At 37.9% G+C, this 24,573-nt stretch overlaps 8 protein-coding genes across 10 annotated transcripts; 4 read left to right on the top strand and 4 right to left on the bottom strand.

Moving 5' to 3' along the window:
- Positions 1 to 1,761: 1,761 nt before the first annotated feature.
- Positions 1,762 to 4,102, bottom strand: LOC119548568 (phenoloxidase-activating factor 2-like). Its single transcript, XM_037855885.1, has 4 exons — positions 3,978 to 4,102; positions 2,837 to 3,167; positions 2,526 to 2,781; positions 1,762 to 2,471 (listed from the first exon to the last, which is right to left on the bottom strand). Exons 2-4 carry the CDS (start codon positions 3,161 to 3,163, stop codon positions 1,864 to 1,866), a joined length of 1,191 nt encoding a protein of 396 aa, XP_037711813.1. The 5' UTR covers positions 3,164 to 3,167; positions 3,978 to 4,102; the 3' UTR covers positions 1,762 to 1,863.
- A 1,042-nt stretch (positions 4,103 to 5,144) lies between these two features.
- Positions 5,145 to 6,275, top strand: LOC119546878 (ubiquitin thioesterase otubain-like). Its single transcript, XM_037853486.1, has 3 exons — positions 5,145 to 5,361; positions 5,431 to 5,730; positions 5,788 to 6,275. The coding sequence occupies exons 1-3, from the start codon at positions 5,287 to 5,289 to the stop codon at positions 6,199 to 6,201; spliced, it is 789 nt and encodes a 262-aa protein (XP_037709414.1). The 5' UTR covers positions 5,145 to 5,286; the 3' UTR covers positions 6,202 to 6,275.
- Positions 6,276 to 6,378: 103 nt separating this feature from the next.
- On the bottom strand, positions 6,379 to 9,250 carry LOC119548495 (cyclin-dependent kinase 5 activator 1). The gene is made up of 5 exons (XM_037855771.1): positions 9,021 to 9,250; positions 7,936 to 8,801; positions 7,124 to 7,261; positions 6,841 to 7,046; positions 6,379 to 6,728 (listed from the first exon to the last, which is right to left on the bottom strand). The coding sequence occupies exons 2-5, from the start codon at positions 8,794 to 8,796 to the stop codon at positions 6,587 to 6,589; spliced, it is 1,347 nt and encodes a 448-aa protein (XP_037711699.1). The 5' UTR covers positions 8,797 to 8,801; positions 9,021 to 9,250; the 3' UTR covers positions 6,379 to 6,586.
- A 657-nt stretch (positions 9,251 to 9,907) lies between these two features.
- Positions 9,908 to 10,771, bottom strand: LOC119547127. The gene is made up of 2 exons (XM_037853840.1): positions 10,557 to 10,771; positions 9,908 to 10,378 (listed from the first exon to the last, which is right to left on the bottom strand). The coding sequence occupies exons 1-2, from the start codon at positions 10,708 to 10,710 to the stop codon at positions 9,924 to 9,926; spliced, it is 609 nt and encodes a 202-aa protein (XP_037709768.1). The 5' UTR covers positions 10,711 to 10,771; the 3' UTR covers positions 9,908 to 9,923.
- Positions 10,772 to 11,629: 858 nt separating this feature from the next.
- Positions 11,630 to 13,976, top strand: LOC119546477 (phenoloxidase-activating factor 2-like). Of its 2 annotated transcripts, none has more exons than XM_037852762.1 (2): positions 11,630 to 11,742; positions 13,324 to 13,976. In XM_037852762.1, the coding sequence occupies exon 2, from the start codon at positions 13,328 to 13,330 to the stop codon at positions 13,721 to 13,723; it is 396 nt and encodes a 131-aa protein (XP_037708690.1). In that variant the 5' UTR covers positions 11,630 to 11,742; positions 13,324 to 13,327; the 3' UTR covers positions 13,724 to 13,976. The 2 variants fall into 2 exon arrangements, with proteins under 2 accessions (XP_037708690.1, XP_037708691.1); XM_037852763.1 differs by having other exon boundaries at positions 11,656 to 11,750.
- A 1,065-nt stretch (positions 13,977 to 15,041) lies between these two features.
- LOC119546475 (phenoloxidase-activating factor 2-like) lies at positions 15,042 to 17,790 on the top strand. Its single transcript, XM_037852761.1, has 4 exons — positions 15,042 to 15,179; positions 16,338 to 16,737; positions 16,794 to 17,049; positions 17,106 to 17,790. Exons 2-4 carry the CDS (start codon positions 16,342 to 16,344, stop codon positions 17,711 to 17,713), a joined length of 1,260 nt encoding a protein of 419 aa, XP_037708689.1. The 5' UTR covers positions 15,042 to 15,179; positions 16,338 to 16,341; the 3' UTR covers positions 17,714 to 17,790.
- Positions 17,791 to 19,520: 1,730 nt separating this feature from the next.
- Positions 19,521 to 21,156, top strand: LOC119546474 (phenoloxidase-activating factor 2-like). 2 transcript variants are annotated; one of them, XM_037852759.1, is made up of 4 exons: positions 19,521 to 19,556; positions 19,708 to 20,092; positions 20,149 to 20,404; positions 20,461 to 21,156. In XM_037852759.1, exons 1-4 carry the CDS (start codon positions 19,531 to 19,533, stop codon positions 21,063 to 21,065), a joined length of 1,272 nt encoding a protein of 423 aa, XP_037708687.1. In that variant the 5' UTR covers positions 19,521 to 19,530; the 3' UTR covers positions 21,066 to 21,156. The 2 variants fall into 2 exon arrangements, with proteins under 2 accessions (XP_037708687.1, XP_037708688.1); XM_037852760.1 differs by lacking the exon at positions 19,521 to 19,556 and adding an exon at positions 19,580 to 19,595.
- Positions 21,157 to 21,641: 485 nt separating this feature from the next.
- Positions 21,642 to 24,165, bottom strand: LOC119548523 (ubiquitin carboxyl-terminal hydrolase 14). The gene is made up of 7 exons (XM_037855815.1): positions 24,040 to 24,165; positions 23,809 to 23,984; positions 23,643 to 23,747; positions 22,644 to 23,026; positions 22,413 to 22,569; positions 22,292 to 22,357; positions 21,642 to 22,236 (listed from the first exon to the last, which is right to left on the bottom strand). The coding sequence occupies exons 1-7, from the start codon at positions 24,053 to 24,055 to the stop codon at positions 21,712 to 21,714; spliced, it is 1,428 nt and encodes a 475-aa protein (XP_037711743.1). The 5' UTR covers positions 24,056 to 24,165; the 3' UTR covers positions 21,642 to 21,711.
- Positions 24,166 to 24,573: the final 408 nt, after the last annotated feature.

The raw sequence follows: 24,573 nt of genomic DNA, 5'->3' as shown, positions 1-24,573 counted from the left end.
CTAGCAGCTAACCACGTTAGCTCAACCTCAGCGCAGCTCAGCATCGCCTGTGGTCCGGCATCGCAGTAACCATCGTTACAATTGCCGCGACTCGATCGTCCTGCCAGCAAAGCGTGTCCGTTCCATCGACAAGTGCTCATTACCCCTTGTCCCGCGGTGCGACCTAGATGTGTATACTTCGGTTAGGCACAAACAGTGCAACTAGAAGAAGAGAAGGAGAACTTCAAGAAAAAGGGCAGCTTGAGAGTGATGCTGAAATGAATTTTATGAAAATTCGTCAATATGTAGTAAATCCTGATAAGCAAAATAAAGAAAATGAAGTTGCTAAAAACAATGAAACGCTCTTCATGTGCAAATGCCTAAAACAGAAAGCGTTAAAATAATGCAAAACAACGAACTTCTTCTAAACAAGATGGCTTCGATTAGGAAGCAAAATCAGAATTTAGCTGGTCAACTAAAATATTGGCAATCCAATTTAGAGACGCCCTTTAAAATTGTGCCTTCGAAAAAGACTATAAAAGATTGGTCTCCAGAAAATATTTCCCCTGAAACGGGTAAAAACTATGAACGTTGTTTTGGCTAAATATAAGTTCATGAAAAACAAATTGGATGGCGAAATTTCCATCCTAGAGTACAGAGCTACAAGGGATGTATTCCTATTTTATTGATACAAAAGATTTTATAACTGCCATAAAATAATTGAAAAATGCGTTGGGGAATCAAATCTTATGCCTACTGGCTTGGTGCACTGGAGCCGTGGGAGGAAAGCCATCCTTAGGTATTTTATCAAAGTCACGATCTTCTGAACCGCCATTCTAACAGGTACCACTATAAGTGTTATACTGATAAATGCAAAAGTCAAGAAAATAAGACAATGAGCTGGACCCTGATCGATAGAGCCTAGGCAGTTGACCAAGCAGTTAGCGGCTGTACAGCATGCGGTCCTCGACCTACATTCGCCATTGGCCGAATTAATAAATAATTAGTAAAACTATTTATCTTTAAGGTCATAAGACCTGGAGATATCGTCGCGGAAAAAGAGCTTTGCGGGAGGACAACTGTATCCAATAACTGGCGGTGGCGGACAAATTCGGGGGCCAAACAAACCACAGAAATGTTGAAGGACGCTGAGGGGGCCCAACTGACGGACCATTCGTTTATATAGTAATTATCTCTAAGGCTTAGAGTCTAAAATGAAATATGTTTGTTTCTGAAGAATTGCATTCTCTTATTCGACTTCGGACTTGGTCCGAAAGAGGCGCGACGATTCCAATCAGGACCATATAGTATAGTAGCAACACCATATTGACTTTAGACCAGACTTGAATGCTTCATTAGTTGATGTGTGTTGCCTAGGGAAGGATGGCCGACGATAGCCCGAAGATATCGAAATATACGAATGTTATCGCAAAAATACCAAAGACGCGCCCAAGACTTTTTTTGCACACCTCAAGTCCTATTCATCATTTTTGGTTTTGATAGGTAAAAGCCTCTGCGTACAGTTGATTCTCGTTCACATATAGAATCGCTGAAGCGAACAGGTGATTTTGCAAAATGGGTTCTAACGTCCCAAAGTGACTAAGAAGTGACTTCTCCGGGACTATTTTTGTAAAATGTAAAAATTCGATTCGTATCAATTTTTCTTTATGAAATGAGTTACAAAATCTTTCTATTGCTGTATACTTTGATTTTTAAGGTGCTCTGAACAGCAATTAGTCAATAAAAATGAAAAGTTTTACTAAAATAGAAAAACACATAAAATATAATTAAAACCATATCCCGCCTGATTGTTTTATTTATATTATTCTCCATTCTTAAAAAATAAGATACTAAGTGATTTCATTTCAGTTATAAGATCTTGGTTTAGGGTGAATAATATTTGGGGTCAATACACCAAAGTTTCAATTTTTCGTCAATCCATTGACGAAGTTTGGCCACGCTAGCATAAACTCCGGGTATGTTTTCTTGTCCACAGTTTACCCCCCAGGCAACAATACCGGCTAACACAAATCGATTCTTCTGGCCCTTAATGGGACATACTAAGGGGGAACCTCCGTCGCCCTTGCAAGTGTCCTTACCCTTTTCTCCTCCAGCGCAAATGAAGCTGTCATGCAAAATAAAGTGCCTTCCAAGGCGAGTTTCGCGCAGGTTCGTCTGACATTGTTGTGCTGGTACCACTGGCATATCCACCTTTTTCAGGATAACTTGGTACTCCCCGTCCTTGCCAAACTTGTTCTTACCCCAACCGGTAGCAAAACAACGATCATAATCAAAGTTTTGACCAACGTCTGGCAGGCAAACAGTTTGAATGTTCGGTTGGAAGGTGAATGGGCTTTCCAACAACAGAGCAGCAATATCGTTGAAAAGGGCTCCCTTATTAAACTGTTCATGATACACTACTTCCTTCACATACCGGTCCTCATGTGATAAAACTTCTAGTTCTATTTGCGTATCCCATTCCCCTGCTCTCACTGAAATCAACAGTTTCACATAAGTTATCTCATTAACAACACTTACATACTTACCAACAATGGTTCTTGGTTGTTTGTTATGAACGCAGTGGGCTGCAGTAAGCACCACATTCGGAGCTATTAAAGCTCCCCCACATTCGTACACCTTACGTGATCCCTCTTCTAGAAGAATAGCTAACATCCAAGGGAATTCCCCGAACTCGGCCTCTTGGTTCTCAGCTCCAGTAATTTTAAAGCCAACGCCGTTTTTATTCTGGTATCCGCAACCTTCAGGAATTTCAGGGGTAAGAGGAAATATAGAGTCGGCTCTCTATATTACAAAATTGATTAAAAATCTGAACATTAACATTTTGTAATTAGGTTACCTTGCTTAGAAGATCACAGCACTTATCCAAATAGCTTTGGCATTCTGAGTCCGTATCAATTCGAACATCAATCAAATTATATCCGTCGGTGTTAATCGTGCCATTTGCACACAGCCAACGGGGTACACATTCTTTTTGATCGCCACAAGACTGATATTGGGCTGATCCAGTTCCTGGTGAAACTTTTGGACTGAAAACTGGAGTGCTTCTGGTGGTGGGTGCTTCTTTGTTTTCAAAAGTTTTTCCAATTAAGTAAGTCAAGGATATGTCTTGCGCTCCGCAAGTGAATATGCAGGCGCATATTATAAGGCCCTTTAGTAACATCATGTTACTGAAGAAAAACACAAGGAAATAAAAAAGAATATATTGAGTAAATGTACTATAAATTGTTTCTTCTAGTTAAAAAAACAAAATCTCTTACACTGTTTACAATTTTTTACCTAAAGTTGGTATTTTTAAGACTTTTTCTTTAAAATAAGCTATAAACGCACTGACAATTCTATATTTATATACAACTGGTAATAAACAAAAATATCATGGGTTTAAACTAGACAAATAACTGGTTTTGGCTTCATTGTAACATATGGATCAACAATTCATACATTGTATTTGGTCATAAATGTACCTTAGGCAGAGCTATTCTATCCACTTTATTCATTGAACTTTAACATCTGACAGATTGATTGCTCCCGCGTACTAAGATATGCATAGGTTATATGGATATATTCTAAACATCGCTTACAAAGCTTATAGCATTGGCTACCACGACTTTATATTACAGATTGCTCATTTCACAGTTCGGAAAAAGGTTTAAAGCATATTGAAGAATAGTGCCAATAGATGACTTTGACTTGTCGGAAAGTACCAGCTTTAACTGTTGTTTTCCGGGATTTTTGTCAACCCAGCTGAAGCGTAGGAAAAAAGCCTTTAAATAATTTCCCTTTAGCAGCTCTTAAATTAAAGTGAAGCATTTTAGAGCAGTGATATTCTTAAATTTCCTTTTCAAACATCTTACCAAAAGATTAAATTTTTCTGCAAGGATATAACATTGTTACAGGATTGTTAAGTAGTTAGCTATTTAACCTATAATCCAAATAGCGTGCACATACTTACATGTTGTCAACCTTAATACAGTACTTACTCTTTTGCTCAGACTCCTTTAGTTTGATAACTTAGGGAAACGTTCGGCATGCGATGAACAAAAAACTAAACTGAGTTGATTTCAAATTCAACCTAATATTTAAGCTGACTATCTTTGCTTCTGACATTACGAAAATAAGCTTTAAAGCTGACTTTAAATAAAGTTCCCAGCAATTATTTTACACAGCGAAAATCAGTTTCCATTTATCAGAAAACTACATTTTCTATGTTCAGCTATGGCCTAGGAAAAAAATTGTGTGTGCTAAGTATTCCTAAAAAATCATTGTTTATCTCCTGGGTTCCTTTCTAAGTAATATTAAAGAAAAGTCGTCCTATCTTATTTATGCAGCCTATGCACTTACAAATTATTTTCGCAATAAAATTTTAATTTTTGAACATCTCGGCGATAGGTTCAATGACTGTTAAATTTCGGTATGTCACAGAAATCTGCAGGGGAGAAATTCGGGGGAAATGTACATACGTGAGCATCAATACAAGTTTTGCCGAATTTCGGCGACATTCCCAAGAATACGGCAAATCTATCAGGGTGAAACAGAAATCACATCACATTACATTGAAGAACATAAGAAACTCACCGCCATTCAGATTTTTGTCCCACCCCTAAAAATTTGAATTTATTGGCGGGCCGAACTAGAGATATACTAAAGCCTACGCCGAAACCGATAGTTCATAGGAGAATGATGCTATCGATGGTATGAACAAATAGGGTATTCTCCAAAATATTGAATGTCAGCTGCTAGTCAGCTGTTCCAACAAATTTAATAGCCAGAAATGTCTCACTTTAAAAACCTCGCAGTTCGCATTTTTAACTTTAAAATCCAATACTGGAATTTATTTTTAGGTTTGCTTAACTAAATTAAAATTGTATACAGTCACTAAGAACAATATATAATTTATATACGCTTTTAGTTCCAAAAATGTGACATCTATTCACAGCGTATTGAAAATTGAAATAGTTTTTCACGGCTACTCACTCTATGGTGGATTTTTCTGATGAATTTTTAAGAACTAAGCTATTTAACATAACAAAAATATTTTTAAATATTTTCGCATAGCTTGACTTTTATCCAAAGGAACAAATGGAACTGAAACCACTTTTCGATAACGATGCGATACAATCGAAAGCATCAATGTGTCTACGGGTTTTGCTTCTAAACGTGTGTGCGTAATATTCGATGCGTTTACACATACATATGATGAACAGGAATTCTCATTTTATTCATCAGATGAACACAACTTTGTAACTCCAAACAAAACGCCGATTTCAATTGTTGAGTACTTACAGAAACATGGAATCGTTTAAGCAGAATGACGGCAATCGTGACGAGTTGATAATTCAACAGCAACGGGACATTGAGAAGGAGGTGAGTGTGCAGAAAGACATTTGTACAAAGAATGTATAGGGAAATAATGCTAGATTTTAATAACCACAGATCAGCGATACCACTCCCTTGGTAAGCGAGCAGTTGCCGCTAACTTGCTTGTGGGCGGAATACAACGGCGACGAAATCTTCACTGCTAAGATCCAGGACCTCTCCAAAAAGTACAAGTTCATTCGCCGCACCCGCCCCGATGGCAATTGTTTCTTCAGAGCCTTCGCTTACTCGTACTTGGAGTACTTGATCTCAAATAGCAGTGCCTATCAGGAGTTCCGAAAGCTGGCCGAAGAGTCCAAGGAAAAGCTCGTTCAGCTGGGATTTCCCAGCTTTACATTAGAGGACTTCCATGAAACCGTAAGTCCATCCAAACAAATGTGATTTTTGTTTGCTTATGTCTTTTTGAATTTCTAGTTTATGGAGGTCATCAAGCGTGTTAGTCCCGATAATCCCGGCGGACTCACCCAAGTTCAGAGCGAATTGCACAAAATCTTCAATGAGCAGGGATATTCAGACTACGTGGTGGTTTACCTCCGCTTAATTACCTCGGGAAAACTGCAGGAAGAGGCCGACTTTTACCAGAATTTCATAGAGGGGGACCTAACCATTGAAACCTTCCGACACCTTGAAGTAGAACCCATGTATAAAGAGTCGGATCACATCCACATCATCGCACTTTGCACCGCCCTCGGGGCAGGGGTCCGTGTTGAGTACTTGGATCGAGGAGAAGGCGGTACTGTCAAGGCCCACGACTTCCCCGAGGGAACTGAGCCCAGAATTTACCTGATATATAGACCAGGCCACTACGATATACTGTATCCAAATTAAATTGCTCTTAATAGATTATGGAACGTTTTATGTATATAAGATGTAAAATAAATTACCATTTATTTGCATGTAAACTAAAATGGGCTAATTCTTATAACACCCTCCAGCATATCATGTGGATTCATTGAAATGGAAGGCAGACATCCCACGGACTAACCTTAGAAATTGGAAACGCACTTTTTACACATATCGTAGATGTTAATTTATTTAAACACTAATCTTTATTATTTGATTTGAACGATTGTGATAGTGACATAATGAAATTGTCTAATGTTTTATAAAATATTAAGTTTTATTAACGGTATTTCGCCATCATTTCTTCGGGAAATTTCTGGCGATGCGCAGACAATGAGAGGTTGACAATAATCTCCCGGTCGTCCATCCGTCAGGCGCCTCCACAGTACGATTTAAGTGTAGGATGATATTGACCACAAGATTTCAGCTCAGTAAAGACTTCCGTAAAAAATCCAGGCTCAGCATTGATTTTAAGCATTTTATCACTTAGCTTGTTTACAATGACGAGGCACCTGTAATAAAAGTACAAAACAATTAGAGATTAAAATTTACGATAGTGAAAGATATTTTCGAAGCTTAATAAATAAAAATATAACTCGGGAAGTGTTAAGGAAACCATCTTACCTGTCCCAAAACTTCTCCTTCGAGTCTTCAACCAAAAATGGTTTGAGAGGATAGCTGATTTCATTGCCCATGTACGAGTAAGACAGATACAAACAGGTGAGTACTGAAGCCTGAAGATCTGATTCCTTGCTTTCTTCTCCGCTAACCAGTTCGCGAACTAGCATGTAGACAAATACCACGTTTGCCGGGTTTATAAACGCTACATCCTGGAAATTAGGATACATATTAGTTATAAAATTGGAGAAAATTGAATTTTAAATTTGTAGTATTGGGATCATATTACCTGCCATCCTTGGAGCAAAAGGCTGCGATCCACTGCTCTGAGCCACATAACAGCATCTCCGGCATCGAAGTTGTTTAGTCTTTGACAACGACAGTGCAAAAACATTCCCAAGCACTTAAGCAATTCCGAAGTAGATGCCTGCAAACAAGTTGGTCGAGTTCCGGTTATACAGAGTTTCAATAATAACTAAGACTTTTATTAAAATATAAAAAACAAAAATCAGTTTTGTGTTCGGCCAGGCAAAATTTGTATACCTGTATCTGTAAAATCAATTAATAAGTATTTAAACTTATTTATGTAGCAAGATTTTTACAAAACTAATAACAAGAGGTAGTTGCAACGACTTGTCTTCTAAACTTTTGAAATTTTTTTTTGCCTTAAACATTAAAAGGAAAAGACGTTTTAACACGACTAGGCTAAGAATTAAATTTAAAATAAATATTTACCATATTATATTGGGGCTATAAGAATGTTCAATATATACACGATTATGTTTAAAAGTATAACAAATATATTTACTCGAGACCTTCTTTCTGAACTAAGTATGTATGTTTATTGAAAAAAAAAATACATGACAATAGCACAAGCTACTTTAATCCAGTTTAGACTGTCAAAATTGTTGTGGAAAATGATGTAAACTTACAAAGAAAATAAGTTATTTCGTATTAAATATTTAAATAGGTTTGAGCTTTTTTTAAAAAAGGGAAAAGTGTAAAGCCCTTGTTGATCAAGGCGGTAAAACTATGATTAAGTTTATAGGTAAGTTTATAATCAGTTAAGATTTATCACTTAAGTCCTGCAAAGTTACTCACCTGAATGACGGTTTTGCGAGGGATCTGGTTGGTATTTTTGATTTGAATGGACGATGCCTGGACTTGCTGGGGCAGGCTGAGCGTCAAGGGCTGCTTTTGGATCAGCTTGTTGTGGTTGGATATCGAGTTCTTGTTGTTGACCTTGACGGGGTCTTTCGCCTTGGAAGGGTTCTGCGATTTGCTGGATGGTCCGGTGATGACCTCCTCCCGGATGTCCTGGGCCTGATTCTGGTGCTGATGCTGGTTGCAGTGCTGCTGGTTGTGCTCCTCGATGCGGTTGCAGTGCAGCTGGATGTTTCGATTCTTGTCCGATGAGGAGGCGAAGGAGGAGGACTCCAGGAGCTGGGCCTTGAAGCAGGCCGTGGGCAGATTTGCACACTTGTTCTTGTTCTCGATCTTCTTCTTGTTATGCGATGTGGAGAGCTTCTTCCAGGAGAGGGCGTTTATGAAGATCGAGTGCTTCTTCAGGTTCTTCTCGAAGGAGCTCTTCTCCGCCTTGAGGACCGAGTTTTCGTTATGCGTGTCCAGGACATTGGTAATGGTATCCTTCGAGGCATTTGACAAGTTGTTCAAGTTGTGCGAACTCAGCTGAGTTTGTGTCTGTAGGTTTATGTGCACTCCCCCACAAGAACCAGGCTGTCCTATTACGTTCTTGGACATCTGGTGGCAGGCCGACTTCTTGTTTTCCCTGTTCTTCGCGTTATTTAATTGCTCGTACGAAAAGTTATTCAGATGTGAATCAATTGAGCCTGTACTGTCGTTTTCGTTTCGAATATCGGTCGAGTGATTATATTGAAAATTTGGCTGAGATGAGTATATGGGATGCCGATCCCGCGGATTAAAACTCAACACCGTTCCCATGGTGGCTGGAATTAAGGTTTAAATCAATAAGACCCTCGAACGCCCTTCCTTGCTCTTGTTGGTAAGGTTATTTTAGAATATTGATTTTTAATCAAAGTACTCATGCTCATATGCATACTCTGCATAGAGGCAGGAATGTGCAAGAAAAATCACATTAACAAAAACTCTTCGCTCAAAAATAATATCTCAAAGTTATTTTATGGATACTATAGGCCAGTTTTTACCTTATTAGTTGTATTTTACTTGAGGGAAAAATTCTGCCAAGGCGGATTAAGAACGCGAATATCCTTTTGTAGAAGCACGATGTTATGCCATTTTCAACGGCTGCATAATTGTACTTATCTATGGACTCTGTTTCCACCAATCATATATTTTTTAGCACAGATTTCAGCGTAGCACTTGTTTATGAAAACATCTTTTCGCTACAAGCTTATGAAATAAGTACACAGTCTTAAAATCGATACAAAGTATGCGCAGGCCCAAAAGCGAGGGTGGGCACTTTTCCTTTTTTACATTTCTGAGCATGCCCAGTAAAGGTGTTTTGTACCACCATTTGAATATTGCTAGGACTCAAGCTTACAATGCCCAAACCCTAATTAAAATCGGTAATATTTTTTATATTTGGATTTTAAATGTTAGATACATTTTTTTAGAAATTGTATTCAGCTTTAAAGTTTTAATATTAAATTTTATATTACTCATATAGTATTTTAAGAAGTAATTAGTAGTTATTTTATTTAATTAAAATATATTTATATCCCGTTTTCAGACAACGGTTTTAAAGTTTTAACACAAATGTACATACTCATGTACAAATAGTGTTGTGTAACTTTTAACGTCTCTGGCAGTGCTGAAAACGCATTGCGGCTGCCTATGCTTTTTTGGTTGAAGTCTTTCAATTTAGGAGGACAATTTCTCTTGCTAATTATATTAGCTGTAAACTATAGGAATCTGAACAACAAATATTTAGAAATTAAAAAAATAGAGCAAATTGATTTAAGCAAAATATAATGGTAAAGTTTTATTGGTTGCCTCATGAAACAACCACGAACAGTCCCAGAAGAAAGGATCTTAATAATAATAATCTAAATTCTTTCATTAAAAGACAAACTTCATTTATATATTCTTTATTTCAACACGGTAACAAAATCAGAATTAATATTTAATAACAACAAGCTTCCTGAGCAAACCACACAGACGGTGATCGCAAGATCTCCCAAAAGTGATTGAAGGATAAAAAATATACTGCTGAACTGCTTAATTTTGCTGGTAATATTTGGATTGATGAACATAAGCAACATGGGTCCCACGCTGGGCGGCAAATGGTCGCGTTTGTGATACTGTAGAAACGCCAGTTCTAAAATCACAAAGAGCAGAACAGGAAAGAAAACGCTGCTATTGGTATATAGCGCCAAGACGAATCCTACGCATGCAGCTAAAATAATGTGAACTCGACTTTTCAGCAATACATTTGGAGCGCTGACTTTTGGAGGTGCCGGCTGTTCCGGCAAAAATGAGCGTTTAATGGGAACATCCGGCTCCACCTCTGGATCAGAATATTGGGTGTTCGTAGGTCCATCGACTGAAATAATGAAAGATTAGCATATGTGGCTGTTATTATATGAAAGGAAAATATTTCAAAACACTTATGTATGTCAATAGTTTCTGAAACTATCACAAGACTTTATTTATTTACATATGAATGATGTATGAAAGTAAGTACAATGTACATACAATGTGCATCAAATATCATGTGTTACCAATGTTTTCATTCTGTATTGCTGAAGCTCTGCCATTTAATTTTTCGAGTCGTGACTTAGAGGCTTCCAATATCTTCTTTCTGCGTAATTCCCGTCTCAAAGCAATAGACTGCTGAGCGGAATTTTCATCCGCTATTAAATCACTATTATCCATATTTATAAACACACGAATAATTTAAAAATGGAAAGATTTTGTATGACCGTTTCGAAGTGAAATATGTCAAGATATCGTCGATGGCTAGGGCTAACTTGAACCAACGGAATGCTTAATGGAATACAAGAAAGATCCCGTTTCCAGCATTCCACATTTTCATACTTTTTCCGATGGAGGTGTGTTCAACCCACACAAAACCATGTCAGTCTTTTGGAGATCACAAACTATTCAATTATAATTTGTTGTTTTCTAGCGGAAATGTTTTTATTTATTTGAATGCTGTGTTATGATGCTATTTTATATAATTTTTATTATAATTTTCTGTATAAAAACCCAAATATTCGAAAAAAAAAAAATTATTTATAGCACATGTACCACATCTAGGCCAAATATCTGGCGGTTCTCTAGTAAAAAAGTAAACGCCTGAGAAACATTTGGTTGACACAGAAAATAAAAGTTTTTTTCAATTTAGCTTTAAACGGTTTGTATCGGAACATTTATTCTTATCGTTTTGGTAAGGTGTCTACTTTGTCCTTAATTAAATAGTTTAACATGTAAATACTAAAAATACTTTTTAAGTTTATTGATAGGCTTCGTTGACTTTCTGCCGCAAATGCCCATATTGATTTTTTTGATTACAAATACAATTTTTTCTAATCTTATGGGCCCAGAAACAACTGAGTGGAGCTAGTCATGAACGGCCTTATTGTATTTCTATAGCTAACTAATGTATTTCAAGTTAATTAACAGAAGCAGAGCATACACGGATTCAGATTTTAATTCCACTGTACTTCTGTCTTCGGTGTGTAACAACTTAGGTATTAAACTATCGATCCATTAAATGGAAAACATTTTTTTACTGTGTAAAACGTAAGCTGGGAGCTTCATTTTGCACCAGCTTTAAAGCTTCTCGCCGTCTCCTAGAAAGCAAACAGCTCACATTTGAGGTTGAATCAGAAATCAAATCAGTTGAGTGGTTGGTTCATTACTTGCCGAACGTTTAGCTCTCTTATCAAATAAAAAAAAGTCAAGGTAATAGTGTACGTATTATATTAAATTAGTTAACATTAAGATTAAGATTAGTGAAATGCCCCTAAGTGCACACACGTTTGCTTCATAATATCTGAATATAATACTCTACCTGTGCATTTTATGGTCTATGTAAACCATCTGCAATAAATATATATATGAATGCATGTGTATTTAATTGTTGATATATAATGTATGTACAACCATTCATTAATATGAATTGTATAATGCACATGTTAGCTCGATACCAAAACCAGTTATTTGTCTATTTCATCCGCAAATAAATTTATGTTTTTTTCTAAAGAAAAAAGGTTTAATTGCTATTTCAAGCAGCATCGTTAAGTGATAAAAATTATAAATAAAAGTAGGGTTAAGCAAACAGGCATGATTGCAAACTGTACTTGCTTATGTAGTAATTGTGTATTTTATAAAGAATAATATATAATATATAAGGTTGTTTTAAAATAGAAGAAGAAAGCAGGACCAAACTGAAAACAATATAATCTTTTAAGCTGATGGGGATAAAGCTTTAATGGATCCCAGCTTAAAGCCTAGTACTCACATCGACGAAAACCGGGAGCTAACCATAGAAGGACCAAATACGCGGCTAACGCTTTTCGTCGGGTCTGTTTTTCAGCGCGGTACTCAGATGAGCTAAGGAAATACCAGAAAAAATACCAGATTTAGCGAGTGAATTTCGATGACCGCCGTTAGCCGCGGTCCAAAGAATAAGAAGTGTAATCTTTGGCTGTGTTCGTGCAAAGGCGTTGTGGAAACTAAAAATTAAAAATGGAAGGAAAATCCAAAAACCGAGTGCAGGAGGTCGGTGCAGATAAAAAATAACTCCTATTCCAAGCTGTTGTATGTTATTGTGGGACTTTACCGACAGGAAGCAATACCACAAAGGGGCAAATCCGCAGAATAGTTGAAGTGCTGGAGGAGATCCACTAGAGGATTTCAGTTTGAAGGAACATGCCGAGTGGGACTTCGCTTCCTACATGGCCAAAAGAATTTGGTTACGATAGAAGTATCTTGTCAGCAGAACCACCAGATCGATCTCCGACAAGCATCCGTAGGACGAAAAGCAAGTTTTAAACTACTAATTTACATAAATAAAAACATTCGTTGAACATTTCATTCTTTTGTATTCTAATTTCTTTGTGCACTTCATTGTTTTTCCGTTTGTCAACAAACTCAGCTGCTTGACAGTAAGACCATGCTACATGCATTGCGGGTGAGCTTTGAAAACTTCGGTCACATTACAAAGAATACGATTTTTCAACTAGTGAAACTCTTAGGCGATCTGAGCACTAGGCTTAAGCACATAAAGGTATTTGTATCCGCTTGTTTGACCCAGTAAAATGTGTCATTCTTTCTGGAGGACTTACATTTACCTCGTTAAGTGCGAAGTTCCAGCAAAAACATAAGTCGATAGTCACCAATACCTTGCTCACCTTGTGTTGACGATTTTTCGATCAAATCAACTCTTTTGGCCCAAAATTTGTTTCTTAAAAGTAATTCTTTTTTTTTATTACTGCCCTAAACCTATTTTTCAGTAACAGAATATTTATTTTTCTTTTGCAGTAAAATGATATTACTTAATTGCCTTGTAATATTCGCCTGCATATTTACTGGTGGGGCTCAAGATCGTTCTCTGGACAACTTGATTGCAGATATTTTCAAACCCGATGAAACACCCAGCTCCTCCACAACAATCACTCCAGTTGTCAATCCCAAAGATCCGTCAAGCAACTCAGGAACAGGAACAGACAAAGGAACAGAATCTGGAACAGGATCAGCCCAATATAAATCCTGTGGAGATCAAAAAGAGTGCGTACCCCGTTGGCTCTGTGCAAATGATACGATCAACACCAGCGGCGATGGTATAATTGACATTCAAATCGGTACGGGCTCACAATGCGAAAACTATCTGGATGTGTGCTGTGATCTTCCAAACAAGGATATCGTCGATGGACTGGGTTAACTTGAACCAATGGAATGTTTACAGAATAGATCCCGTTTTCAGCATTCCACATTTCCATCTATTTTCCGTTGGAGCTACGTTCAACCCATACAAAATGCTCTGCAAACGGTGTTATGCGATTTTAAAAAAATTGTTTACAGCGAGAATGTAATAAAACAGAACAGCTGATTTCCCTTATAATTTTCTGTACAAAAAGCCAAATAATCGATAAAAAAAATTAAATTTACACCACATGTAGCACACTAAGGACCAACATCTGGCGTCTCCTTAATATAAAAGTAAGCGTACGCAATGTACATTGTGCTTACTTAAAAAAAAAAACACGTCTTATCCAAGCTAATTTTTCAGTTAAAAAATTGTAAATTTGACAACAGTGTAAATCATATGGGCGTTGTTAAGGTCTTGGGACTTTCGATTAGATGTAAAATGCAAAATAAGAACGATTTTATTTTTTATAATAGGCATTACATTGCACGTTTCTCTTATACAAAGTTGAATTTCTCCATTTTTTGGTTCTCAAGCCATCTGACATGCGGATAATTATTCAACAGCCGATTTCTGCGTATTTTTATGGAATATTTAAAAGCGTTTTTTTTTAGAATGCTATCCAACAATGTCACTGGTTTAACACTGAAATTGATACAATTTTTTTTTTTGCTTTTAAACTTTTTGGCTTGAGACATATATTTTTTCCATTTCGGTAAAGTGTTTTTTTTGCCGTTAATAAAATAGTTTAACATGAAAATACTAAAAATACTTTTTAGTATATTGATAGGTTTTGACATAGAAATTAATTGAATTATATACAAATTGCTTTGCTTAGTTGAGATTCCACCTACTTAAGAGTTAATAACGAGGGAAATCATACAGAAATATGTTTTTAAAATATGTAAAGCTTTTTGGCTCGGTTGACGCAAAGGAGTTATCGGCGGGAATGCTATCTCATCCACTTCTATTCAAGCTCTACACAAAAACCATCAGGAACAAATGAAAGACCTTATTAACCCTTGAAATGCTATATATTAATAACGATCAACTGGAAACTGGGCTCAAATGGGTGACCCGTCACAATATCGAGAATCTGTCCCGACATATTACATATGAATAAACACGGCATATTTAATAATTTAGTCAAGACCTGAAAATCAATATATTATATTTTATTATATTATATTATATTACATTATATTTCGACTACACACCTGGCTTCGGCTTGTAAAAAATTACAAACAGGTATTAAACTTTCGAACCATTAAATGGAAAGAATTTTTTACTGTGTAAAACGTAAGCTGGGAACTTCATTTTGCACCAGCTTTAAAGCTTCTCGCCGTCTCGTGGGAAACAAAGATCTCGTCACATTTGAGATTGAATCAGAAATCAAATCAGTTGAGTGGATGGTTCATTACTTGCCGAACGTTTAGCTCCCTTATCAAATTAAAAAAGTCAAAGTAATAGTGTACGTATTGTATTAAATTAATTAACATTAAGATTAAGATTAGTGAAATGCCCCTAAGTGCACACACGTTTGCTTCATAATATCTGGATATAATATTCTACCTGTGCGTTTTATGGTCTATGTAAACCATCTGCAATGAATATATATGAATGCATGTGTATTTAATTGAAATCAATCTGTGGGATGTTAAAGTTCAATGAAAAAAATGTAAAATAGCTCTGTATATTTACGAGTAAAAATCAGAGACAATGGTTGATATATAATGTATGTACAACCATACATTAATGTGAATTGTATAATGCACATGTTAACTCGATACCAAAACCAGTTATTTGTCTATTCCATTGGCAAATAAATTTGTGTTTTCTTCTAAAGACATCATTAGATGAGTCGTGTATCTTTTGTATTGTAGTGTATTAAATAAAAAGAAGTATATGTATATTGGAGACAAAAAGGTTTAATTTCTATTTCAAGCAGCATCGTAGGGTATTAAAATTTATTAATAAAAGTAGAGTTTAAACCCTAAATTTCCATAAGTTTTCTAGGTTCAAGCCAAGCATTAGTTGTCCATAAGGACGAGAAAACTGTGTTGTATGTATTGTATGTTGTTTTTTTTTCCTTTTGATCTCTTGCAATATGACATTAAAAATTGACCCACCCTAACACATGTCCATTTGTAAGCCCGTAAATACATGAATTTCTTATCGCCCGAACTTATATTTAAACCTAAAGCAAATAGGCATGATTGCAAACTGTACTTATTTATGTAGTAAGTGTGTATTTTATAAAGAATAATATATAGTATATAAGGTTGTATTGAAATTCAAGAAGAAAACAGGACCATACTGTAAGATAAGATAATCTTTTAAATTTATGGGGAGAAAGCTTTAATGGATCCCAGCTTAAGCACATAAAGGTATCCGTATCCGCTTGTTTTGCCCAGTAAATGTGTCATTCCTTCTGGGGGATTTACATTTACCTCGTTAAGTGCGAAGTTCCAGCAAAAACATAAGTCGTTAGTCACCAATACCTTGTTCACCTTGTGTTGACGATTTTTCGATTAAATCAACTCTTTTGACCCAAATTTTGTTTCTTATTTTTTATATTAGTACCCTAAACATATTTTTCAGTAACAGAATATTTATTTTTCTTTTGCAGTAAAATGATTTTACTTAAATGCCTTATAGTATGCGCCTGTATATTCACTGGTGGGGCTCAAGATACTTCTCTGGACAACTTGATTGCAGACATTTTTAAAACCGATGAAACAACCAGCACTTCAACAACAAGCACTCCAGTTGTCGGTCCCAAAGATTCGTCAAGTAACTCAGGAACAGGAACAGACAAAGGAACCGACAAAGGAACAGACAAAGGAACAGGAACTGGAACAGGATCAGCCCAATATCAATCCTGTGGCGATCAAAAAGAGTGCGTACCCCGTTGGCTCTGTGCAAATGATACGATCAACACCAGCGGCGATGGTATAATTGACATTCGAATCGATACGGGCTCACAATGCAAAAACTATTTGGATCTGTGCTGTGATCTTCCAAACAAGGTATCCTATTTTATTACATTTTTATTTGCCTTTGTTTAACCTCATTTTATATAAAGAGAGAAGTCCCCATATTCCCAACTGACCCTGAAAATCCCGAAGGTTGCGGTTACCAGAATCCCAACGGCGTTGGCTTTAAAATCACTGGAGCGGTAAACCAGGAGGCCGAGTTCGGGGAATTCCCTTGGATGTTAGCTATTCTCCGAGAAGAGGGAACACTCAACTTGTACGAATGCGGTGGAGCTTTGATAGCTCCGAATGTGGTTCTGACTGCAGCTCATTGTGTCCACAACAAACAACCAAGTACCATTGTTGGTAAGAAGGTGCCGTCATTGATATTTCTTATATTTATATTAAACTGCTGATTTCAGTGAGAGCTGGAGAATGGGATACGCAGACTAAAACTGAAATCATTGCCCATGCGGACCGATACGTTAAGGAAATAGTATATCATGAGCAGTTTAACAAGGGAGCTCTTTACAACGATGTTGCTGTTATGTTGTTGGAAAGCCCATTCACCTTCCAACCGAATATTCAAACAGTTTGCCTGCCCGACGTTGGTGAAAATTTCGATTATGATCGTTGTTTTGCTACCGGTTGGGGTAAGAACAAGTTTGGCAAGGACGGGGAGTACCAAGTCATCCTGAAAAAGGTGGATATGCCCGTGGTGTCGGAGCAACAGTGCCAGACGAACCTGCGCGAGACTCGCCTCGGAAGGCACTTTATTTTGCATGACAGCTTCATTTGCGCTGGAGGCGAAAAGGGCAAGGACACTTGCAAGGGCGACGGAGGTTCCCCCTTAGTATGTCCCATTAAGGGTCAGAAGGGACGCTTTAAGTCTGCCGGTATTGTGGCCTGGGGAATTGGCTGTGGTGAAGAAAACATCCCTGGAGTGTATGCCAGCGTGGCCAAACTTCGTCCGTGGATTGACGCAAAATTAAAAATTTGGAATATTGATCCCAAATATTATACAGCCTAGAATATCTTTCTACAGAGAACAGAAGAGCAAAAAATAAATATGTAATAAAATGATGTATGTCACTTGATTAAAAAATATTAAAATTGATTAATTTCATAAAGACTGCGAGATATGGACATTTTGTATCCATTTCCTTTCATACTATCATTTTAGCTGGCGGCAATGTTAGATTTAAAAGTGTAGCATAAGTCTCACGAAGACTGGTCGTTCGCATTGAAAATCGAATACTTTCGGAATTACCAAAAGATCGTATAAACGTACGTTAATTTTGGATAGCTGGGACATTTTTGGAACAGAAAAACTTTTTGGACAATTCTGCACAGAAATGGTTGTGCTCTGTCGGAATAGGCTGCTATACAATTATTATACCCGTTACTCGTAGAGTAAAAGGGTATACTAGATTCGTCGGAAAGTATGTAACAGGCAGAAGGAAGCGTTTCCGACCCTATAAAGTATATATATTCTTGATCAGGATCACTAGTAGAGTCGATCTAGCCATGTCCGTCTGTCTGTCCGTCCGGATAAACGCTGAGATCTCGGAAACTATAAGAGCTAGGCTATTGAGATTTGGCATGCAAATTCCTGAGCTTCTTACGCAGCGCAAGTTTGTTTCAGCAGCGTGCCACGCCCACAAACCGCCCGAATCTGTAGCTCATACAGTTTTGATGATAAAATGAAATGTATTGTACTCATCAATACCTATCGATTGGCCTAAAAAAAAGTTTAACGCCCACAAACCGCCGAAAAACTTCAAAAAATCTCAAGAGAGAATTGGGATTTCACATTTAGATTCCGTAGCTTTGAGCGCAGCGCAAATTTGTTACGCGAATATGCCACGCCCACTCTAACGCCCACAAACCGCCCAAACCTGTGACGCCCACAGTTTTCATGCTAGAAAAAAAATGTTAACTGAAAGGTATTATTGTCAATACCTATCGATTGACACAAGAAAAGGTTGCCATGCCCACTCTAACGCCCATAAGCCTAGTACTCAGATCGGCTAAGAGTTTCACTAGTCGAAAAATCTTATTCTTTGTAGTGTGACCCGCCATGCATGTGGCATGGTCTTACTATCAAGCAGCTGGGCCTGTTGTCGAACGGAAAACAAATCAATTGGAGCAATTTAAAAAAGAAGAGTCTGCTGGTGCATAAAGAAATTAAAATAAAAATATATTAAATTATTAAATTAAATGTTTTTATGTATGTAAATTAGAAGTTAAAGGCTTCCTTCTCGTCCCACGGATGCTCCGCCATCTTTCCCGCCATCTGTAGTCCAACTCCGAACTGGCCAATAATGGCTGGTGATAGCTCCTCCAGCTGTCGCTGGAGGTCGCCACCTTATTTCCTCCTCCCTATAGAAGCCGGCGCATCCTCTATCTCCGCTCCATCACCAGCTGCCAAGTAGCTGGTGAAGGAGGAGTCCTTAATGGAGCTCATCGGAGATCATGCGATGTCCCATGTTCCTTCCCACTGGGATTCTTTAGTGGATCTCCTCCAGCGGTTCAACTATTCTGCGGATTTGACCCGTTGTGGTACTGCTTCCTGTCGGTCAAGTCCCACAATATTGGGCAACAGCTTGGATTAGGCATCCTTTTTCATCTGCACTGACTTTTAGCCGTTTTGGGTGTTTTTCTTCCATTTTTAATTTTTAAATTCCCCACCGCTTCTGCACGAAGCCGCGGCTAACGGCGTTCATCGAAAATTCACTCCCGAAATCTGGTATTTTTTCTGGTATTTCCTTAGCTCATCTGAGTACCGCGCTGAAAAACAGACCCCACGAAAACCTTTAGCCGCCTGTTTGCCTCTCGCTCACTCCTATGGTTAGCTCGCGGTTTTCGTCGATGTGAGTACTAGGCTTAAGACCATGCCACATGCATTGCGGGTGAACTTTGAAATCTTGGGTCACACTACAAAGAATAAGATTTTTCGACCAGTGAAATTCTTAGCCGATCTGAGTACTAGGCTTAACAGAATATATTTTTTTTCTTTTGCAGTAAAATGATATTACTTAAATGCCTTATAATATGCGCCTGCATATTCACCGGTGGGGCTCAAGATACTTCTCTGGACAACTTGATTGAAGACATTTTCAAAACCGATGAAACAACCAGCACTCCAGTTGTCAATCCCAAAGATTCGACAAGTAACTCAGGAACAGGAACAGACAAAGGAACCGACAAAGGAACAGACAAAGGAACAGGAACTGGAACAGGATCAGCCCAATATCAATCCTGTGGCGATCAAAAAGAGTGCGTACCCCGTTCGCTCTGTGCAAATGATACCATCAACACCAGCGGAGATGGTATAATTAACATTCGAATCGATACGGGCTCACAATGCAAAGACTATTTGCATCTGTGCTGCGATCTTCCAAACAAGGTATCCTATCTTAATACATTTTTACTTGCCTTCGCTTAACCTCATTTTATATAAAGAGAGAAGTCCCCATATTCCCAACTGACCCTGAAAATCCCGAAGGTTGCGGTTACCAGAATCCCAACGGCGTGGGCTTTAAAATCGCTGGAGCGGTAAACCAGGAGGCCGAGTTCGGGGAATTCCCTTGGATGTTAGCTATTCTCCGAGAAGAGGGAACACTCAACTTGTACGAATGCGGTGGAGCTTTGATAGCTCCGAATGTGGTTCTGACTGCGGCTCATTGTGTCCACAACAAACAACCAAGTACCATTGTTGGTAAGAAGGTGCCGTCATTGATATTTCTTATATTTATATTATACTGCTGATTTCAGTGAGAGCTGGAGAATGGGATACGCAGACTAAATCTGAAATCTATGCCCATGCGGACCGATACGTTAAGGAAATAGTATATCATGAGCAGTTTAACAAGGGAGCTCTTTACAACGATGTTGCTGTTATGTTGTTGGAAAGCCCATTCACCTTCCAACCGAATATTCAAACTGTTTGCCTGCCCGACCTTGGTGAAAATTTCGATTATGATCGTTGTTTTGCTACCGGTTGGGGTAAGAACAAGTTTGGCAAGGACGGGGAGTACCAAGTCATCCTGAAAAAGGTGGATATGCCCGTGGTGTCGGAGCAACAGTGCCAGACGAACCTACGCGAGACTCGCCTCGGAAGGCACTTTATTTTGCATGACAGCTTCATTTGCGCTGGAGGCAAGGGCAAGGATACTTGCAAGGGCGACGGAGGTTCCCCTTTAGTATGTCCCATTAAGGGTCAGAAGGGACGCTTTAAGTCTGCCGGTATTGTGGCCTGGGGAATTGGCTGTGGTGAAGAAAACATCCCTGGAGTGTATGCCAGCGTGGCCAAACTTCGTCCGTGGATTGACGCAAAATTAAAAATTTGGAATATTGATCCCAAATATTATACAGCCTAGAATATCTTTCTACAGGATTAATTATTTGAGAAACAGAAGAGCAAAAAAGAAATATGTAATAAAATGATGTATGTCACTTAATTAAAAATTATTAAAATTGTTTAATTTCATAAAGACTATGCGCCGATTTGGACATTTTGTATCCATTTCCTTTCATACTATCATTTTAGCTAGCGGCAATGTTAGATTTAAAAGTGTAGCATGTCTCACAAAGACTGGTCGTTCGCATTGAGAATCGAATACTTTTGGAACCAATTTTGTTACAAATTGTTAACATTACCAAAAAATCGTATAAACGTAAGTTAATTTTGGATAACTTGGACATTTTTGGAACAGCAAAACCTTTTGGACAATCCTGCAAAGAAATGGTGGTGCTCTGTTGGAATAGCCTGCTATACAATTATTTTTTTTTGTTTTGTAGATAGAATAAAGGACGGTTCAGAGTGATTCTGCTTTGACTTCTAACGTGAGATGGAATAAATCTTTTGCGAAGATTTTTATAAGATGAAGATGAATGTGTTACCAACACATTGTGGTTTCGATACATTTATCGGCTTCCTAAATGATTTTTCGCCCTTAAGGTTTTGGTTATTTATTCAGAATTATTATATTAACAATACAAATGTAATGACGTTAACACAATTATTTATAGTTTCTCCAAACGTCTGGGTGCATATAAAAGAACGTATGCGCAATGCCAGTCTCCACCTCCGGACAGCCGCAAGATCTCTTCTGTAGCTACAGCAGATACCTCATCGTCGTCGAATTTAAACCATACATCGCCGCTGGAACGAACCCAAGCCACATAATGTCCCGAGGAACTCGAGCGACCTTTGTGCGTCAGAACGGCTTGCAATGTATAGAATCCAGAGTTGTTGCTGCCCAAGTCGTCATCGAACCAAAACTGCTCGTATTTAATGTCCTTGTTCTCTTCTTTTGCTTCGTTGGGCTTGACAACGTCAACTTCCATCTTCTTGTCCTCCAGATCCTTGAACTTCGAGCGCATGGGGCACAGCTTGTTTTGCAATTCGGGAGTGCACAACTCGAAGGCATCAAACTCAATGGGAAATTTAATATCCTTCAACACCTTAGCATTTATGCCTTCCTTTCCTTTGTATTGGAAGCGCACAAATTGTACGGTAAGATAGGCTGGAAGTCGGCTCACCAAGTACTTAAAAAAGAAATTAGTTAGTTTACCAACTCAAAAGTGAGCCTAGAGATCTTACAGTTCGAATGTACTTTGCATCGCGTCCCAGAGTTTCCGATTTTTTCACCAATTGCTCTTTCATTTTCTGAAAGTGCATACTAAAGTTAATGCAGCTCAATGTTTTAGGTGATTTTACTTACGGATTTAAGTCCGCTCTGCATGTACTTGACATCCATTGATATAAAGCAACTTAGCTGCAGGAAGTTCTCAGTTGTTACGGTTGAGGGTTCATCGGGAAGCTCTTCTGAACTCATCTTAACTTCAAAAGTGCCACCGAAGAATTGGTCAATAAACGAGCTTAAAGAAAATGTAATATATATGTTTTTATTATAGTATGGCATTTTTAGGGGAAAACCAAAATAATGCCTTACCTGTGTCTTTTCTGGATAGCATTCGATGGATCCTGGTTTGTTGGCCGAAGCTTTTGCTGCAACATTTTCAGGATTTCTGCCCAGCACTCGTTGGCGTCCTGCTGTCTGTAAGTGCCATTTTCGCCGGTCTGGGCGAATTGCGGCGATGCCCGGTGCAATGCCTGCAGCAGAACAATTGGCGTCACGGTTGTGCCCTTCTCCATTTGAGCAAATATGGACTTCATGGCGGACGATATGGAAAATGCAGTCGACATGGTGTCAGTTCCATCATTACTGAAAGTGGACAAGGCAGTGCGAAGCTCAGGCACTGCATTCAAGCACTGAACAGTGGCATTCATGTAGCACGTATTGCCCAGATTTGTGAGCCCGGCCGGTAAACGCATCTGCAAATAAGATAATCTCATTTTAGAATGTTAAAGAGATATTTCAAGGACCTAACTAAACTAAACCTACATTCCTAAACCTATTTCGCAAACAAATAAAGTACTTGTACCGAAAAAGCATTGCGATTCCATGAAGTTAATGCTTAATAAGCATTAAAAACTTAATTTTATTTTGTTTAATTTAAGAAGTCATTAAAGTTCATCTACAGAGCTGAATGGTAAATGCATTAGCGCTTACTGTGCGGTCCCTATTTACAATTGAGGGTTTAATCAATACAAGTGTTTATGGCATACTGAATTGAAAAAATGCACTTTGTAAATAAACAGAAATATTTGCCATTGAAACGTTTTTGTTTTACACAAAACAAAATAAAATTGGTCGTATTTTATTTTAGTTTGTTGTATGATAACTTGGTGACTCAGCAAATTTGGTATAAACGAAAATTTTTAACTCAATATACTTAAAAGGTGTAAAAATAGAGGCTTTCTAGTTTTTACATACATATTTTATTGGCTTACAACCAGGAATTCTCCGAATCGAAATAGTTAATAACCCGGGTAGCATTTAATCGTATTTGGATACCTACATTCATCTTAAATCAACCAAGATACATACCGCTGTGGCGGCTTCCGCTTCATTCATGTCCTCAATAAATTTGACCGGTGTAGCAGGCACCTCTGGAACACTCTCCTTGCTGCCCAGCAACAAGACCACTGCGCCCTGAGGAAATGAAGACTCTGGTTAGGATCAGACACCGGAAACACTTCAGATGCCCACTTACGTCCTTGATCTGCAAGTTCCACTGATCATCCTTGAGAATGCCACCCTTGCACATAACTTTCTGGCGATCCGGTTGAACGCCAGTAAGGGCAAACAACTGGGCCTTAAACAATATCGGCTCCTCATCGGTGTTTACATCGATGTCTGTGTAGAGCTCCCGGCCCCACTTCACCTTAACTGAAAGCAATACGATCAAGATTTGTGGAAACAACAGCCGTAAAACACTAGGTACCTTTAAATGCGGGCATGGCTAAATTTTTCGTTAATAAAAGTTGTTCTTTCTGTAAAATTCAAAGTCATACTAGCCGAAGCAGAGATGCGCAAAAGTACGATACTTTTTTGCGTTGCTCACTAGATTATCTGCACGAAAGTTGTGTCACGTTTGGAACGCTGGAAATGGTACAATTTGGCATAGGTCTGCTGCAAAATGCAATCTTTTTGGAGAGATTTTAGTTTTCGAATAAATAAAGAAGTGGAAGAGATATACGATATATATCTACAGACTTATACCAAACATTTAACCTTTTTTGATAATGTTGAAATTTTACTTTTTTATTCTGTTGAATTGCTAAATTGATTGAAATTATATTAAAACTTTAAACAAAAAATGGACCCTAAATGGATGTTGTTGAATTTTCAATCAGCTGATAAGGCAAACTTTTCACCGAAGCCCTTATAGTTTTTACACATTTTGAATTATGTGGCTTATAATTATTATATATTCTAAATATGTTCGCTAAAAAATAGTCCCTATCTTGAACCATCA

The sequence above is a fragment of the Drosophila subpulchrella genome, chromosome 2L (assembly GCF_014743375.2).
Source record: "Drosophila subpulchrella strain 33 F10 #4 breed RU33 chromosome 2L, RU_Dsub_v1.1 Primary Assembly, whole genome shotgun sequence".
Lineage (NCBI taxonomy): Eukaryota > Metazoa > Arthropoda > Insecta > Diptera > Drosophilidae > Drosophila > Drosophila subpulchrella.
The sequence above is the reverse complement of the archived record's forward strand: the minus strand, read 5'-3'. Positions and strand labels throughout refer to the sequence as shown.

What these genes read in the sequence shown, in the direction of transcription:
- LOC119546477 (XM_037852762.1), top strand. Translation starts at nt 13,328, where the DNA reads ATGATATTACTTAATTGCCTTGTAATATTCGCCTGCATATTTACTGGT.
- LOC119548523 (XM_037855815.1), bottom strand. An exon ending in GGAACTTGCAGATCAAGGAC is followed by an intron (nt 23,748 to 23,808) that starts GTAAGTGGGCAT and finishes TCATTTCCTCAG; the next exon opens with GGCGCAGTGGTCTTGTTGCT. An exon ending in TGCAGAGCGGACTTAAATCC is followed by an intron (nt 22,358 to 22,412) that starts GTAAGTAAAATC and finishes ATGCACTTTCAG; the next exon opens with AAAATGAAAGAGCAATTGGT.
- LOC119548495 (XM_037855771.1), bottom strand. Translation starts at nt 8,796, where the DNA reads ATGGGAACGGTGTTGAGTTTTAATCCGCGGGATCGGCATCCCATATAC. An exon ending in CTCGCAAAACCGTCATTCAG is followed by an intron (nt 7,262 to 7,935) that starts GTGAGTAACTTT and finishes ACTTGTTTGCAG; the next exon opens with GCATCTACTTCGGAATTGCT. An exon ending in AAGGAGAAGTTTTGGGACAG is followed by an intron (nt 6,729 to 6,840) that starts GTAAGATGGTTT and finishes CTTTTATTACAG; the next exon opens with GTGCCTCGTCATTGTAAACA.
- LOC119546474 (XM_037852759.1), top strand. Translation starts at nt 19,531, where the DNA reads ATGGTTAGCTCGCGGTTTTCGTCGAT. An exon ending in AGCTCGCGGTTTTCGTCGAT is followed by an intron (nt 19,557 to 19,707) that starts GTGAGTACTAGG and finishes TTTCTTTTGCAG; the next exon opens with TAAAATGATATTACTTAAAT. An exon ending in GCTGCGATCTTCCAAACAAG is followed by an intron (nt 20,093 to 20,148) that starts GTATCCTATCTT and finishes TTTTATATAAAG; the next exon opens with AGAGAAGTCCCCATATTCCC.
- LOC119546475 (XM_037852761.1), top strand. Translation starts at nt 16,342, where the DNA reads ATGATTTTACTTAAATGCCTTATAGTATGCGCCTGTATATTCACTGGT. An exon ending in GCTGTGATCTTCCAAACAAG is followed by an intron (nt 16,738 to 16,793) that starts GTATCCTATTTT and finishes TTTTATATAAAG; the next exon opens with AGAGAAGTCCCCATATTCCC. An exon ending in ACAACCAAGTACCATTGTTG is followed by an intron (nt 17,050 to 17,105) that starts GTAAGAAGGTGC and finishes TGCTGATTTCAG; the next exon opens with TGAGAGCTGGAGAATGGGAT.
- LOC119547127 (XM_037853840.1), bottom strand. Translation starts at nt 10,710, where the DNA reads ATGGATAATAGTGATTTAATAGCGGATGAAAATTCCGCTCAGCAGTCT. An exon ending in AATACAGAATGAAAACATTG is followed by an intron (nt 10,379 to 10,556) that starts GTAACACATGAT and finishes TCATTATTTCAG; the next exon opens with TCGATGGACCTACGAACACC.
- LOC119546878 (XM_037853486.1), top strand. Translation starts at nt 5,287, where the DNA reads ATGGAATCGTTTAAGCAGAATGACGGCAATCGTGACGAGTTGATAATT. An exon ending in AACGGGACATTGAGAAGGAG is followed by an intron (nt 5,362 to 5,430) that starts GTGAGTGTGCAG and finishes TAATAACCACAG; the next exon opens with ATCAGCGATACCACTCCCTT. An exon ending in TAGAGGACTTCCATGAAACC is followed by an intron (nt 5,731 to 5,787) that starts GTAAGTCCATCC and finishes TTGAATTTCTAG; the next exon opens with TTTATGGAGGTCATCAAGCG.
- LOC119548568 (XM_037855885.1), bottom strand. Translation starts at nt 3,163, where the DNA reads ATGATGTTACTAAAGGGCCTTATAATATGCGCCTGCATATTCACTTGC. An exon ending in GCTGTGATCTTCTAAGCAAG is followed by an intron (nt 2,782 to 2,836) that starts GTAACCTAATTA and finishes TTTGTAATATAG; the next exon opens with AGAGCCGACTCTATATTTCC. An exon ending in ACAACCAAGAACCATTGTTG is followed by an intron (nt 2,472 to 2,525) that starts GTAAGTATGTAA and finishes TGTTGATTTCAG; the next exon opens with TGAGAGCAGGGGAATGGGAT.